The sequence below is a fragment of the Charadrius vociferus genome, unplaced genomic scaffold (genome assembly GCF_000708025.1).
Source record: "Charadrius vociferus isolate BGI_N301 unplaced genomic scaffold, ASM70802v2 scaffold200, whole genome shotgun sequence".
NCBI lineage: Eukaryota > Metazoa > Chordata > Aves > Charadriiformes > Charadriidae > Charadrius > Charadrius vociferus.
This window is the reverse complement of record NW_009646515.1, coordinates 1280801-1296214: the sequence shown is the minus strand read 5'-3', so window position 1 is coordinate 1296214 and position 15414 is coordinate 1280801. Positions and strand designations below refer to the sequence as shown.

Below are 15414 nucleotides of genomic sequence, written 5' to 3'. Positions count from 1 at the left end.
AGAGGAGAGGGGGGGGGGGGGGGGGGGCACCGAGAGAGTAAGCACACAAGCATGAACAAGCACGAGAAGAAACTGGATAACAAGGTTTCAAAAATAATTTTAATTTTTACTGAGAAAACTGTTCCTAATACGGTGCTCCAATAGTAAAATTGAGGGAAACACTATGCCGAGCCCAGAAGGTTGCAGAACAGCTGACTCACAACCAGACCCTGCATGGTGACAGCAAGAGAACAGCAACAAGGTTGCAGCTTATAACATATACCAGCCTTTCTCCTGTTACCCCATCAGGGAAACAGATTATAGACATACGTTTCAAACACAAATTCCAAACAAGAAAAACAGGTAACAGACTCATGGAAGTTGAAGTAAGCAAGGTTGAGGCTAAGGACCATCCTGTAGCAACGGACAACTTCTAAACATAAAATATATACAGAAGATGTAAGAACTACTTTGTCACCACCACCAAGAGGCACCCCTGAGATGTAGCTGGGACTTGACAGCTAGCTACCCTTGTCCTCCATCCTGCATGTTGGAGATACTGCACAAGTCAGATACTGCCCAGGTGGGCATGCACACACACCTTTATACATCTAAGGGTGTAGGTACGAGGGTGCGAGTGAACGAAATCATGAAAGAATGAGCGTCGGTGGGTACAATCATTCCACTTTAAGATCCTGCAAATATTCACCTTCCATAAGATTTACACCAAATTCTGTTATACTAATCTTTCCATGCTGCAGTACTCTACGGAGATTAGTATTCACACAGAAGAAATAGATGCTTTATCAAAATCTTTAAGTCGCAAGCAACTATAAACCAGAGAGCAATGTTGATATCTGTTTCCAACAAAGAGCTACATGTGCTGTTCAGAAAGAAATCCTCACTTTGCTACACATCTAGAAAAATGAAAATAGAATTCCATAAAGCAGGTGATTTTTTCATAACGCACAAAGCTAAGCAATTATGTTGTAAGGTGTTAGGATTTAATTTGCATGAAGATTGGTCTAATTTACTAATCTAAGCTAAAATAATTCAGGGATAATATAATAAAAATGCAAATACTTTATAAATCCAGAGGGTGTTTTGGTTTTCCTATTAAAATTGAAGAAGCTTAAATAGATTCTCTCTAGAACAGGAGAAGCTAGCACACAACTGCACTATTCTTTACCAAAAGCAAGCAGCAGACTCATTGAACTTTACTGTCCAGGTGCAGCTAAATATAGCAAAACAGAAATATGTGTCCTGGAGAGTTTCAGAATTGTAATATATGTATAAGGGATAGCTAGCATAAAGAATGCTTTCAGTTCTGTGCAAACCTGTCACAATTGCTATCAGTTGAAGAAACACTGAACACTATGTAGTCTTAACAAAACAGCCTCGGTTCAAGAGCTCAGTCTGGCCTCCCACTGTATCCAAAACTTCTTGATGACCATATTCTGACGCCAGGCTGGTATAGTCCTTTAGGCTTTTAGTGGAGATCAAACACCACATATGTTAAGTGCAATTATTAAGTTCTTTGTATGAAATTTTACACATTTGTAGACATTTCAAACAGTTGTAATGTTATATATGGAAACTACTTTCCTTCCCCCCTCTCCCCCCTTAATTGTTACCCAGGCTTTCAATGAGGTAAATACTGCTATACTTGAGAAGTTAAAAATTCCAGGAATTTTTATTAAAAAAGAATAAAAAATTTTCAAGATTTTTAGGAGGGCATTCCACCAATTAGGAGTTACACAGACCTGAGTAATCATGAAAAATTAAAGTACTTTAACCAGGACATTCAGAAGGACAATTTACTATTTAAAAAAAAAAACACTGTAATCCTTACTGATGAAAAAATAAATGCACTAAGAAGAGCCTAGAGCTCTCAGATAAAGTGAAATGCTGGGAAAGCTTTCACTATTGTTGTCAATGTTTCAACTACACTGTCAAGTGTTCCTTTTCCAGAACTCCTGGCTTAAAAAAAAAAAAAAAAGGCTTTAAATTCACAAAAACGATTACGAAAATAAGTTAAAGTAACTGGTATATGCAGGACACTTGAACGTGTAGTAACATTTTAGATCAACTTGTCTTCTACAAATAATTTTGAAAGCCAGCTAGATGATCCACATCCATTTTTATCGTGGTATATTTAAGAATCTACATTAATGACCTCAAAAATTGAACTGTGCTCTATTTTACTGACCTTTATCTAAATCCATGGAGTGTCCAGAGATCAGTGATTAACCTAGTGCTCTTAGAGCTGCCTACCTGTCCTGCAACAGCTTAAGAAGTCCAGAAGAATCCCTCACAGGAAAAAAATTAGCCTAAAATTTAGAAATGCCATTTTCTTTGCACCTATTACACTACACAGTAATTGGCAATTTGATGACAAGACTAGACTGTAATCCAATATTCAAGCAAGTTCATACTGCTACAGATGTAGTCCTATAATTAGCCATACGGTGTTCCTTCTCCTATACATTAATTTGCATTAACTATAAATTCCCTAGGCTGCACCACTACTTTCCTAATGATCCAAGACCCTACATCAAGTCTCAAATCCTCATCAATTTAAATTTCTTTTGCTGCTTCTTCTAAGAAACACTGTAGTGAAGTTCTTAATTTTCAGCATAAGATTTTCCACTTTTTGCAAGAAAGAATTATTTGTATGGATAGTCTTGGTTTGTGTGCTCATCATATCTAAACTTAAAAATAAGACTTCACTTACAAATGCATTAGAATGAGATACAGCACAAGCTGTTTGCAATTAAGAGCCATCAGGGGCAGCCACAGAACATACTGCTGCAGGTCTGAATACGATTCCTTTATTAATACAAGTGTAACAATATATAATCCATTTGCACATGGGAATACGCAGCAACTACTAAGGAGCATATTTATTTACTGGCAATATTCCAAGGAAAAGTGTTATTTGCAGCCTAAGCAGTATCTTTTCACTTAGCCAAACCAGTACCCATAGCAGGAATTCATGCAACATATTATGTAAAAGACTATCAGAAAGACATGCAGTTTCTTTAAGAAACAAAAGAAAACGTGCCACGGATGTCTGGTTAATCTACAGGTTAATCTACAGTGTGACAAACCTGAAGAAGCTGTGTGACTAAAAGAAATACTCATCTGAAATACTGTGACTGTAACAAATTACTTATCTTTAACTTAATTTAAATGGAAAACATTTAAAAATACATTTCACGTATCCTTCCCAAGGTAAGATGAACCACTCTCGCTATTTTTAACTCAGGCTCCTATGCCTCCTTCAGTTACCTGCATTACCAGAGTATGAGAGTGATCACCTGTTTCACGCCCTCCCCCTTCTTGTTTTGAAGATCTTCAGCATCAGGTGTCCCTGCAGCCCAGCTTTGTGCTGCACAAAATTCCGTTACCCAATGTTACCATGGCCAGGCCAACTTAAGCCACCCCAATTTGTGGCACCACAAGTAACACCTTCACACTGTACTGCTTTAAGTTCAACACACCTGAAAAAAAATAATCTTATTATTCCCTTCCATACCAAGTTAGTTTCACCCCTCTGAAAGCTTGCTCTCATCTCTCCCCTGCACCTTCCATTTCTAAATTAGCCTTCCAGAAGAAAGCAGGGAGAAAACGGCAATTTTGAATACTGAATACTGCCCACATCTGAGCAGGGTTCATAACATGACAAGTACAAAGAAGGAAGCAAGGGAATGGAGCGTCACACAAGGGACCTTTCATAGAGCATTCTGGATTGTCACAAAAGACTCAAAGGGAGACAACACAACTGCAGACATCAGAGCAGCACTGTTCCATTGATATGGGTACAGACAGACCAACGAACATGAATAACGAAAAAGGTTAAATTTAATGCATTCATTTTCATGCCTGCTTTGTACAACCTCACCAGGTCCTCTTAAAGAAATCATTGCATGTGACTCAAAAAGATAGCAAGAGTTCATACTAAAAAATTTAAAAAAAAAAGAAAAAAGAATTCCTTGAATTACAATATACCTTAGCAATCTACAGCAGAAGTAACAGACAGAAGACAATACAACAAGAGCAATTAAAAGGAGATGTGGGACTACCTTACTTCATCCTTTCACCCTACATAGCCTTAAAAGTGTGAAAAACAAATGTTTACTTCAGCTAATCCCAGGGCTCAGACTTCTGGGAAACTGGGACACCACCAAACGCAGGGATTTAATTTCTTTCCACTGGAGCAGGTAAGTCATTCTAAGAGTTGCATAGCTTCCTCAAAATTAGTGCTTTAATGGTTTTTATTAAGAAATACCTTATAAAACAACTCTTTAAAAAAAAAAATTGCAGAAAGATGAGACTTGGGAACAAGACTTTAAGGAAAAGAAAAAAGAGGCAGCAATCTTGTAATAAAGAGAATATTATAGCCCACCTTGGGGGTGGGAGGGGAGGAGAGACCAGTCAGGTGTCTTCTCAACCTGTCGGATCCCAGCAACTTAATTTCTACCCTCCATTCTGCACATCTGATGTTTGGAGCAATAACAGTACATATATGAAACTTTCAATACCACATTAGCATCTACCCTGCACAGCAAGAAGTTATAGATGTTCACTGTATATCATTTATACACACATCTATAAAAGTGACAACTGAAGTCAATTAGCACCAATCAATCTCACCACTCACTGCTGCACTCAAGGGAATGCCATAGAGGCAGAGTATGAAAGCCCATGAAAGAAATACTACATACCTAGTATTTCAAACCAGATCACTCAGCGGTGAAGTTGAAGCAAATGGTTATTAAAGAGTTAATATGATTTTCAGCACTACAGCTTGTCTAATAGCTCTATTTTCCTCACATAATACTCAAGACAGATCCTCAACTCTGACTACTGCAAACATTTACTACTGGCACATTCTATTTGCTTCAGAAGCTCAAGTGGTTTTAGGTAAAGCATAGTTATATCTAAGTTGATGGTACATAAAAAAAATGCATAAGGACAGAATACTTTACATAGTAGATAGAAATATCAGTTAATACTTTAAACAGTACACACAGGTAAGTAGAATACTTAAAGGACAGATGGCTTTAGGCACAGGATAAGGTGAAAAAAAAAAAACCACTGCTGGCGTAATCTGTGCTAGAATATTCTGGTGATAATGACTTTCCAGAAGCACTGTACCAATTAGAGACGGTGAATACTGTGCGGAATATCACAACATGCCTGCCCTGTTCTTAATCCGTTGTTTACCTCTAACAAAATCACTTTTAAGATACTGAACTAGCTGAACTCATCTGACTCATTTTTGTGTATATCATGGTAGTAGACTGGAAAAAGTCTCTGCGTTACTCAGCTTTCAGCTTTACTCTGAAATGATAAAACTGAGTGCTCAAAGTGCTCCTAATATAATTCAAATTTTGCTGGAAGGCTCTAATTTTGGAAGTTAATTGAAGAAATACAAATATTTAAAATACGCTCTGCCTGAATTGAATCACTTGGCATGTAATACTAAATGTTGTGCTTACCACTGCGGTCCATTTTCCATAACTTTTAACAGCAGTACGTCGATATTTACCTTCAGATCCATCATTAAAATGTTAAATAGCAACATGGTACCTAGTGTCTATCTCTGTCAAAACCAGAAATACCTCTCCTTAACACACAGCATTACAGAAGGTTTAGTGAAATACAAACACTACCTGGAAGAGCTACTTTAGCTTTTCTGATAATGTTCTCTTAGCAAAGAAAAAACACCTATAATAAAGATAAGGCAATTGCTCCTTATGCCATTGTCGTCTCTAATTTAAATCCATATACACACACCAATGAAATGCACTGGGGTACAAAGCTACGTATTTGTTGAAGCACCAGTGGATTTTATGTTGGAAAATTGTTGCAATTAGGCGCCAGCTCCTCATTTCACACAGAATTTACCCTCTCACCAGTACAAAGGAGATACATTGACTTAAAATAGCTGAGAATTTGATCCTGGCATGTTATCACTATTTGTAAAGATGAATATAAATATTTCTACATTCAAATTCTTAAACATAATTGCTATCTTTACACAAAAAGAAAAGCAGTACATGCTGTGGGAACATGACCAAGGATGACCAGGTATATACCATACATACATTAAAAATACCGCAACATTTTCTAGGTTTTACACTGTTTCTGGACTTACGTGATGCTGAATAGGATTACTACATAATGCACTCAAAGTTCAACTGTGCTACCTGCAGACAGCTCATGTGGAAGAACTTCTTACTTTCTTCACCCATACTAGAAAAAAGTATGCCCATCAGCAGCCAAACAGTAAAAAAACCCCACATCCTTGCATTTCCAGGTAATTCTGTTAAGATTTCATGAAAGTGAATTAAATCTTTGTTTTCCTATACAAGTAGGAAAGTTGTATTAAAAAACAGCTCTTGATCAAGAAGAACAATTACATATACTATCCTGCAATATATCTTTTTCTTCCTTTGTATACAAGTAACTTTTCTTAAAGCACAATTTTGTCATGGTTTGGCAGAAATTCCAATTTTGAGCTAATTAGTGACTGGTTTTAGGCCTCACCTAAACCCCACCCCTTTAGTTTAGAACATCTTTGATGTCACAGGAGTTAGGATCTTCTCCCCTCTTCTTCCTCCCTTTCCTTTCCCATTAGAAGGGTGCTTTTCCACAACTTCAGGTCTATTATGTTCATTCGAGTCAATTATTAATATCAGAGTCTTGAAATTTGTCTATAATTTGGACCTTTTATGTCTTAAGGTAAAGGAAAATCCGGAGCAAACAGGCAGCATAGAATCATAGAATGGTTTAGGTTGGAAGGGACCTTAAAGATCATCGAGTTCCAACCCCCCTACCACAGGGAGGGACACCTCCCAGTAGACCAGGTTGCTCAAAGCCCCATCCAGCCTGGCCTTGAACACTTCCAGAGAGATGGGGCCTCCACAGCTTCCCTGGGCAACCTGTCCCAGTGTCTCACCACCCTCATAGTGACAAATTTCTTCCTAATATGTATTCTAAATCAACCCTCTTCCAGTTTAAAGCCATTACCCCTCATCCTATCAATACATGTCCTTGTAAGAAGTCCCTTTCCAGCTTGCTAGAGGCCAGTTGCAAGAAACCTTAATAAATACCACTTTGTTTTAGAACTTCAATACAGTTTTGATTAAGCTTGAAGCTACAGGAAAAAAAAAAAATGGTGTGAGTACCTAAAAATTTAGATCCTCACAGTGTCCTTACACAGGCTGGAGGAAGAAGCACCCCCCTCTGCTAAAGCAAAGCCCTTGCTTCCTAGTCATCTGTTATACTGTAAGGTATTCTTATAGAAACTAAGACAACATATAATCCTGCCATTATATTACACTCTTAAGAGTACTAAACTCTTTTGGATGAGGATATGACTAAAGACATATGGAGCTTAAATTTCACTCAGCAATGCAGGAGATCCTAGGAACTTTTTGAGTCTTGGTGAGGTTACCTTCCACAAAGAAGAGAGCTGCCTGGTATAAACTGTATTGTCACTACCCTGGTGGTCTCAAACTACTCACCCTGAATTATTATTCCATAACTACCCAAAAACATCCAATTTACAAAACCCATTCTATCAAGTGTTAGTCTCCCCCAAGCCCAACAAGGCTTCGGCTTGAGACAGGATCTTTCCAAGTTATTTTTTTTTTCTTTTTTTTAACTTTAAATCAGTATAGTAGTGTAAGACACTCCCAATATAACTATATGCCCTGTACAAAACTACTTCTGTGTACGTGCTAAAAGCCGACACAGGCCATCTGCAGAGTGTTAACTTTTTTTAGAAAAATGTATGAATTATATACAAAAACTTTTATATATTCTTGGATCACTACGAATGAATCATTCTGTGATTCTGAAATGTTTTGCTTCAGAGAAGTAGAAGTTATTTTGTTACATGACTACACTGCAGCTCCAAAGACTGTAGAGTAGTTCATGTCAGAGTTCCCTGTTGATGAGCAGCGAGTTCACATACATCCAACTAACACAGAAGTTAAACTAGTGTAGACAGGTTGCCAGGCTTCATTTTCATCCGAAATAAGTGGGTTTTTTTCCTTTCCTTTTTTACTCATTCCTCTTCCAAATTAAAATCAACAAGCATAAGATTCGGTGCTTTCTTACTGCAATTTGATTGTCTGACAACTCTAGAAATTCCACGTGGATCCCACTCCCCCCCTCCCCATCCCAGACAGGTAAGTGCTTAAACAGCAGTATTTGGCAATTAATTGGACATTCTAATTGAGACCACTGGAGCATAAATTGCATTCCAAACCAACCTTTTTTCTTTTTTTAAAAACTCTCTCAGTTGAGATTAATGAAACAGTAGTAATACTTCATATATTTCAGACAAACACTGAACCCCAAAAACCAGAGGTTTGGTACTAGATGTAGCCATTTCCTCTGAGATTACTACAATTAAAAAAACTGAATAACTGACTGCAAGGAAAAGCCCATCCCAGCTGCCACACCTCATACATAGTAACATCTCAGTTCTTATCAAAAGTCATTGTTTAACCCAAACACCAACACTTATCTCTGACTTAAAGCAATTTACTTACCTTGTGTCTGCATTTAAGTACAACGCCATAGGCTCCTGAAAAAAGAAAAGAAGAGATAAAACATCTCAAAGCAGAAGAAAAAGAGCAGCAAGATAAAAGAGTCCTCAGCCACCTCCTGGCTATCGAAATAATAATATTGTTCCCAGTATTACTACACAAAACTTGCACATACAGGTACTGTACTAAATTTCTGTGCACTGAAACAATTTTATAAAAATTGTTTGGAAGTAAATGGATTTTAAAGTGCTGAAATTATTTTTTTTTAAATATACTTGCAGAGAAGTTCAATAACTTGCATCTCCCCAGTATCACTAAAGAAAAATTAATATAGTAAACTTCAAAAAAAACAACCAAACAAAAGACCCTGAAACCCACAAAACTGTCACATTTCCTTTGCTTTCATCTTCCAAACTTCTCCTTCCATCTGAGAATGGAACTAGAAGGAGCTGCAGAGAATAAACTGATGTTTCTTAAGATCTGCATACAAGCAATATTTTGTAAATGAAAACTTACTACCATCAAGAGGACTAAGTCAAATCTACATAAAATTCTCATTCATTTTCAATTAAGGTACTACTTACCTTCACCTACAACCCCAAGGATCTCAAATTTATTCATCACATTACCAATGTTAGGAATCTTCATCAAGACAAATTCCTCTTACGGTGAGAGCCACAAAACATGGCACGACGGGGAGCGTCCAAAGATTTTGCAAAAGGCAATTGTGAAAAGGCTCTTGGAAAAAAAAATTCCACCTTGATCAACCAGACTTCTCACACCCTTTCTTAATTTCTAGGCAGTCAGTAGCTTCCTGAGGAAAGAAGAGAAATAATGCAATTAGTAGTTTGTTTTATTTCAGTGAGAGAGCACAGTATTGTCTCCCAATTATAACAGACAATTAATTTACTTCTACATTTTATAATCAAGAGAGCTTAGCAGCATGTGTAATGGACAGAACCTATTCAGAACATATATCTGACAGAACAGCTGGCCTTGTAATCCCATACTTAGGATGTCTTTTACAATAATAACTAACTTACACAAATTTATTTTCTACAGGACAGAAGTAAACAAAAATGTTGATAGGAACTACCTCAATGAGCAAAAATACACCTGTAATTACTTATGTTCTCAGTTTGGTGTATTTTGACAGCCAGGTATAAAAACAAATTGTGTTTAGTCAATTTATTATTTGTCCACTGTAATGACAAAAAGGACAAGGTAGGAAGAACACTAAACAATACAAAATATTTTTGTACTACTATTTTCTGTGATTGTTTTAAAAAATAAAGGAAATTATTTGCTAGAGTGACTAGCAGTCAGATTTATAAAATTATTTCCATTTTCATCTTATTTAATGGAAGTGTAATAAACAGCAAAAAAAAAAAAAAGAAAAAAAAGGTCTTTGCCATGTTTCCCAAACACTGAAGTAATTTGTCAAATCAAGCAACTACACACAGGGAAAAGAACAAAAAGAACAAGGTTCTTTGTGTCTGTCTGTTTTAGGCTCATCATATTTCTCCTATAATCTCAGGAGGCTGATAAACTAAACCCACCAAAGTTTGATTTTGCTAATTCAGACTGCATTTTTCCCCCTAATGTTAAAGGCATATATCCCACATTCAAAAATGGGAAAAAAGCTAAAATAGGTTCACCATGGACCTGAAATATGTCACTTCCACAGTTCAGTGCTTCAAGAGCAGGACTACTCTTGCGGAACAAAATGGCATGATAGAAGTGAACTAATTTAATTAACTTATGTGTAATGGGTGAGTGTGACTTAATGGTACTGGGTTCAGCTCACACAGACGGGAAGTCTTGCTGCTATTTCACTACAAGCCAGGGGTGCTGGCCAAAAGCCTTGTGGTGACCAAGTCACACATTAACAAATAGGACAGCTCAAGGGTGGAGGGAAATCACAATGACACTAGACTCAGCAGAACAGAGGGAAATAATTTGGGATGGGGAATTGTTATTTTAGAAGCAACTTCATAGCTAATCAACCACAGTATTTTAGAAGCAAACTTTGAAAATGAAGCAGTGACTTCCGAATTAAAGGGATCATTAGGGGTGTTTTTGTCGGGGATGTTTTGGTGATTTTTAAAAAAGTTACCCACTCCTTAATGGATTATTTCAGTGGTTTAATTTACTGTTTTAATTACCTTTTTCTTCACTTGTGAATTGTATAAAATACCCTTTCCTTTCCCTCCCATATGCTCTCCTATCTCATTTGGCATCTCCTTCCCACGAAAGCCTTTGTGTTGTTTGTCCAGGCTTTCTTGTTAGAGTAACCAACGAACCAAATGGGCTCCTGGAAAAGCAGTTGCACCCATCAGCATGAGAACAGAGCCCGAACTGAGCTGCTGTGGCTGTCTGCTGAGGCAGGCGGGTGCCAGGCACCAAGGCGCAGCTGGCTGTCCCCACACTGCAGCTGAGTGACACGAATACCGCTACAGAGACCTTGAAAGAATCATTAATGCCATAACGTAAACAAGACACGAGAAAACAGGTCAGCCGCATTTAGAACAGCAAAAATACTTGCACAAAAGAGAGGAAGAGTCAGAAAACATATATTCTGTTTTCTACTAGCACTATTCAATGACATCACCAAATCCTCTACTTCAGTTCCCAACATTATTCATAGACAAGTGTTTCTAGAAATTAGTTTGTGAGACCATTCATTACTTATCTGCTGATGTTATTACCATACATTGTCCTTCTGCCTTACAGTGCACACAATACTTTTTAGATCTATGACAAAACAGTGAAGAAACTTAGGAGATGATGTATCAAAAACTCAACAAGAAATTTAGATGCAGTAACAAAAAATTTAGATGGTTTCCTCTTTTCCTCATTCATAATTTCTAAATTTGTCATATTCTTAAAGGTATACAGGCCTGCAGCTTGTGATCCACTATTTTTATTTTTCTGTTTTTAAGACTTCTGCAAGTGTATTCAGTACATATCCTATTTTTTAATTGGGAAATAAAAGTTAAATTTGCAAGCAGCTAATCTTCCTTTCTGAAATTCTGTACTACACACCTTCCTCTCCTCACCGATCATGCAGTTTCCCTTTTCACTTCAGTAAAAGTAAGAGCCTTAGAAAGCTGATCCGCTCCTTACACTGGTGCTCCTGGACGCATCACACCTCCAGCAGCATTCATATGTAATTCCCTCAAGGTAAAAGCCTGGCAACTCGCTTATCGATGTTCATTCACCATCAGTTATACACTTCAACTGGCCCAAAGAAACACATAAATCAGCTTCTCAAATTCTCCCCAAAGTGCATCGTGACTGACAGCAAAGGTAATATAGATGCACATACCAGGGAACTCCCAAAAGAAAACTGCACTTGAGTGACCCATCTCTTCTGCGCTAGCTCCAGAGTCATCTCTCTGCACAACTATGTTGAGAGCACTTTATGAGAACCTACTCATGAAATGGAGAGCTAAAAGACAAGTGGCATGCAGCGGTAGTATGGATTCATACCCAAACACTTTTTGCCCCAGTTCTTTTGCCGTATCTCCTCAAGCAGGGCAGTAATTCAAACTAGTTCTCTCCCGCAACATTAGCGAACTCAGACTAGCTAGACCCATCTAATCCCTAGACAAGACGTATGTACTTATTTGAGAACTTTGCCTTCCAAAGCTCCTGAAAGATTGAAAAGAAACTGCTAAAAACACTTGCTCAGTGGCAGCACCGACTGAACTTTCTGGGATTTTTCTGCTTTCTGAAAGGTACTGGCCTCATTAAGACTGTTTTTTGAAAATTACTGATTCTTGCAGGTAATCTGGTAGCATTAACTCAAACTCCATGAATGACAGAGTCTTGTCAATGGCAGAGTGAATAATTGTAATAATAAAAATAAGGGGAAAAAAAACTAGAAATTTTAGCTAAAAAGGTAATTTCAAGAAAGTTACCTATAGCAAGAATTGCATTATTCTGCAACTTAGTGAAGACAAGCTGGATCCTTTCAAGCTGAACACCGGAAATAGCAAGAAAAACCTTATTAATAGCAACCACTATTTTGTTCTTTGCACTGAGCACCATATAGGTCTTTTTTAATAAGTTGCCTGCTGGCTAGAATGATAACCCTTGCAGAAGAGGAAATAAGGCCATTCTTTACCTCTCAAAGGTTCTCAGTAGGGAAACAGCACTCATTCTCCTAACATCCCTTTCTAAGGCAGCCAGATTCACAGCACATCAACAACTTATGATTAAACCAACAAATCTCTGAGATGGTCTCAGTGTTACCATGGCGTTCTGCAAAACGCAGAGCCAATTCAGCAAAATGAAACATCATGAAATGAACAAGAACAAGTCAGTTTTACTTGATCCAAAATTACAACAGTGTGACATTTTAATACAAATGTAGTGGCTTTGTAATAGCATGTAAGGCTGTTATGTAAAACCCAAAACAGTATAAACACTCTGGGAATGAACATACAGACTAATACAACATTATGGTACCTGATGATTTGCATTTATATTAAAACAATAGGGAAAACCTCTAGCTCTTTCCCAATTCCTTTTCCCTTCACGACCATTACGAATTCTAGAGCATCACCCAAAAGCATCCAGCTTAACCACTCACTCCAAGGCCTCAATCCTAAATAAAAATGCTATTTATTATTTCATAATCATCGATAGCTGGGCTGGGGAGGGAGGAAAGCAAGTTTTACATAGTTCGATTTTAATAGAGACATTTAGTAAGAATTATAAAAAAACTGAGGTAGACATTTGTCTTCACAAAATTTGGAGAAATAACTCTATTCTAGAAATATAGTTAGATCTGTTTATCCGTATATTGTACATCAAGAATACAGTTCATTTCATATATCAAGACAGAGTACAATTTGCACCCTGCTGAACTCAGTTACAAAGTTCTAATTGAGTTCAAAGTCACCCATTAGCTTTTAAACAAGCTTCTTGCCAGTAGGTAATACACCCCTCTGGCTCTCCTAAAACAAGAAGTAAACTTAATTTTTTTATTTATTTATTGTTTTTACTTACCAAGAAGCTACAACTAAGAATTTCTAGAGGCTGGGTACATTTTCATCTGTTCACTAACAAAACAGCGGCTCAGTAAACAGATGTAAAGAACTTACACCATACAAGAATGTCTTTGATGATTACGCACTAAGCCAAACCCTGGCACGTCTTCTGTTGTACAAGGTACACACATGAATGGAAGCATTAACCACCTCTATTAGTCATGATGTATCACTACCACCTCACCTTTCCTTCTCCTCCCCTTTATGCATGTAGTTCTATTCCAGGAAAACCCTAACGTTACAAGCGCCTCATTCAGTGTTATAGAAGAATATATAAGTGACAGGGTTAAGAAAATAGATGGAGAAATTCTTCTGGATTTATTTATCCAGAAAAATGCACCAGGAGTATTATGAGGAATTACAGATTAGGAAGAACAAATTCAGTATTTGAAAAGCTGTGAAGAAGCAGCTAGTTGTAATACTCTGACTTTAAGAACAGAGAAGAAAGAAAATACAACCATATTGCTAGAGAAGTTTTGCAAGTCTTGCTCTCACATTTGGAAAAAAAGCTATGACTTGCTGGTTTTCTGGTTTATGGGGGGACAGTAGACCTTCTAATGGAACAAGGTTCTGGAGGAAGAGCCATCAAGTGTTCAGAAATATGAAGAAACCCACAATGTGGAAGTTGAAAAAAGGAAAAGCTGAAGAAGAAATAAAAACCAGCAAGAGCTTGCAATTAAGCAAGCCATTTTTCATATTCTAGGCTTCAATCTATTCTCCTCTGCTCATAAAAAGAAAAAAATAGGAATGAAAAGAACTGCTGGTGAAAATAAATACAAAATCAGAAAACTGTCAAACTTGAACAAATGACGTAAAAGCAAAACACCAAGGTTGCTTCCAGAAGCTCACAAGCTTTAGAATTCATCTCCAGCAAGCTTCTATTGACATTGCTAATATCATCATTGGAACTTGACTTCACTGTTGTTGGGTTTTAGTGGAGTTTTTTTGCCTTTTTTTTCCCTCCATAGCTTTTGATATACTGAAACCTGGAAACTCATCTGAATGAGTTATACACCAAGGGAAGTTATTGCCACATAACTAACTGTACTGGTCACGACACTGGCCTAAAAGGCAGCATGCCTCCATCGCAGCAGGGCCAGGGGTGTTGCGGGGGAAGAACCTGAATAAAGTTCCCATCCCACAGCAAGCACACAACTAGGAAAAGGTTTGAATCAGCTCCCAACTATTAAATATACTTATCTGGTTAAATTCCTAAAGGAAAACAGCTTGAAGAGCAGGGCACCAATAACGATTTGGTTTGTTTTATCTTGTTCTGTGAGTGTTCCTCCTTTTATATGCAAGTAAAGACTCAAAAACAAATTCAGCTCATCCTGGATATATGAACTAAATTCACTTCTCAGAGTTAAAATGCAGGATTTATGAGCTTCTCTAACAGCTGTGGCTAACTCAAAAAGAGTGGGTGCTTAGCAGGATGCTTCTAAGACCATAGTGACAAATAAGCAGTCTGATTATCAAAGCGTTGAGCACAAAAGCAGCTCCCATGAGTCATAACAGAAGGACAGGAAAGACAATTTTGCTTCCATTTTAATCTTCCTCTCCGGTAAGACCCTTAACAAATATGTCTATTGTGGGTGTGACAGCTTCTTATGCAGTTTATGATGGCCCTTACACATGCTGGGTGGTCTTCACCATACCTGTAACAGCTCTGAAGAGTAACAACCAGTGTTCAGAGGATAACACTCTCAACAGCAACCTGTTAAATCCAAAGCCTTTGCAGTTTCATCTGGCACAAGGAGCTTCGCTCTCATGCATTCACTTCTATCAAAAAGAAGTACCCAACATTTAAACTT

At 37.5% G+C, this 15414-nt stretch overlaps 1 protein-coding gene across 1 annotated transcript in view; it reads right to left on the bottom strand.

Annotated features, from left to right (window-relative positions):
* CDKL5 (cyclin-dependent kinase-like 5) overlaps nucleotides 1–9194 on the bottom strand; it is a 77626-nt gene extending 68432 nt beyond the window's left edge. The window contains 2 exon segments of the mRNA XM_009884721.1: nucleotides 8550–8584; nucleotides 9131–9194. Of these exon segments, the coding sequence (XP_009883023.1) occupies nucleotides 8550–8584; nucleotides 9131–9194 (99 nt within the window).
* Between the last annotated feature and the right edge of the window lie 6220 nt (nucleotides 9195–15414).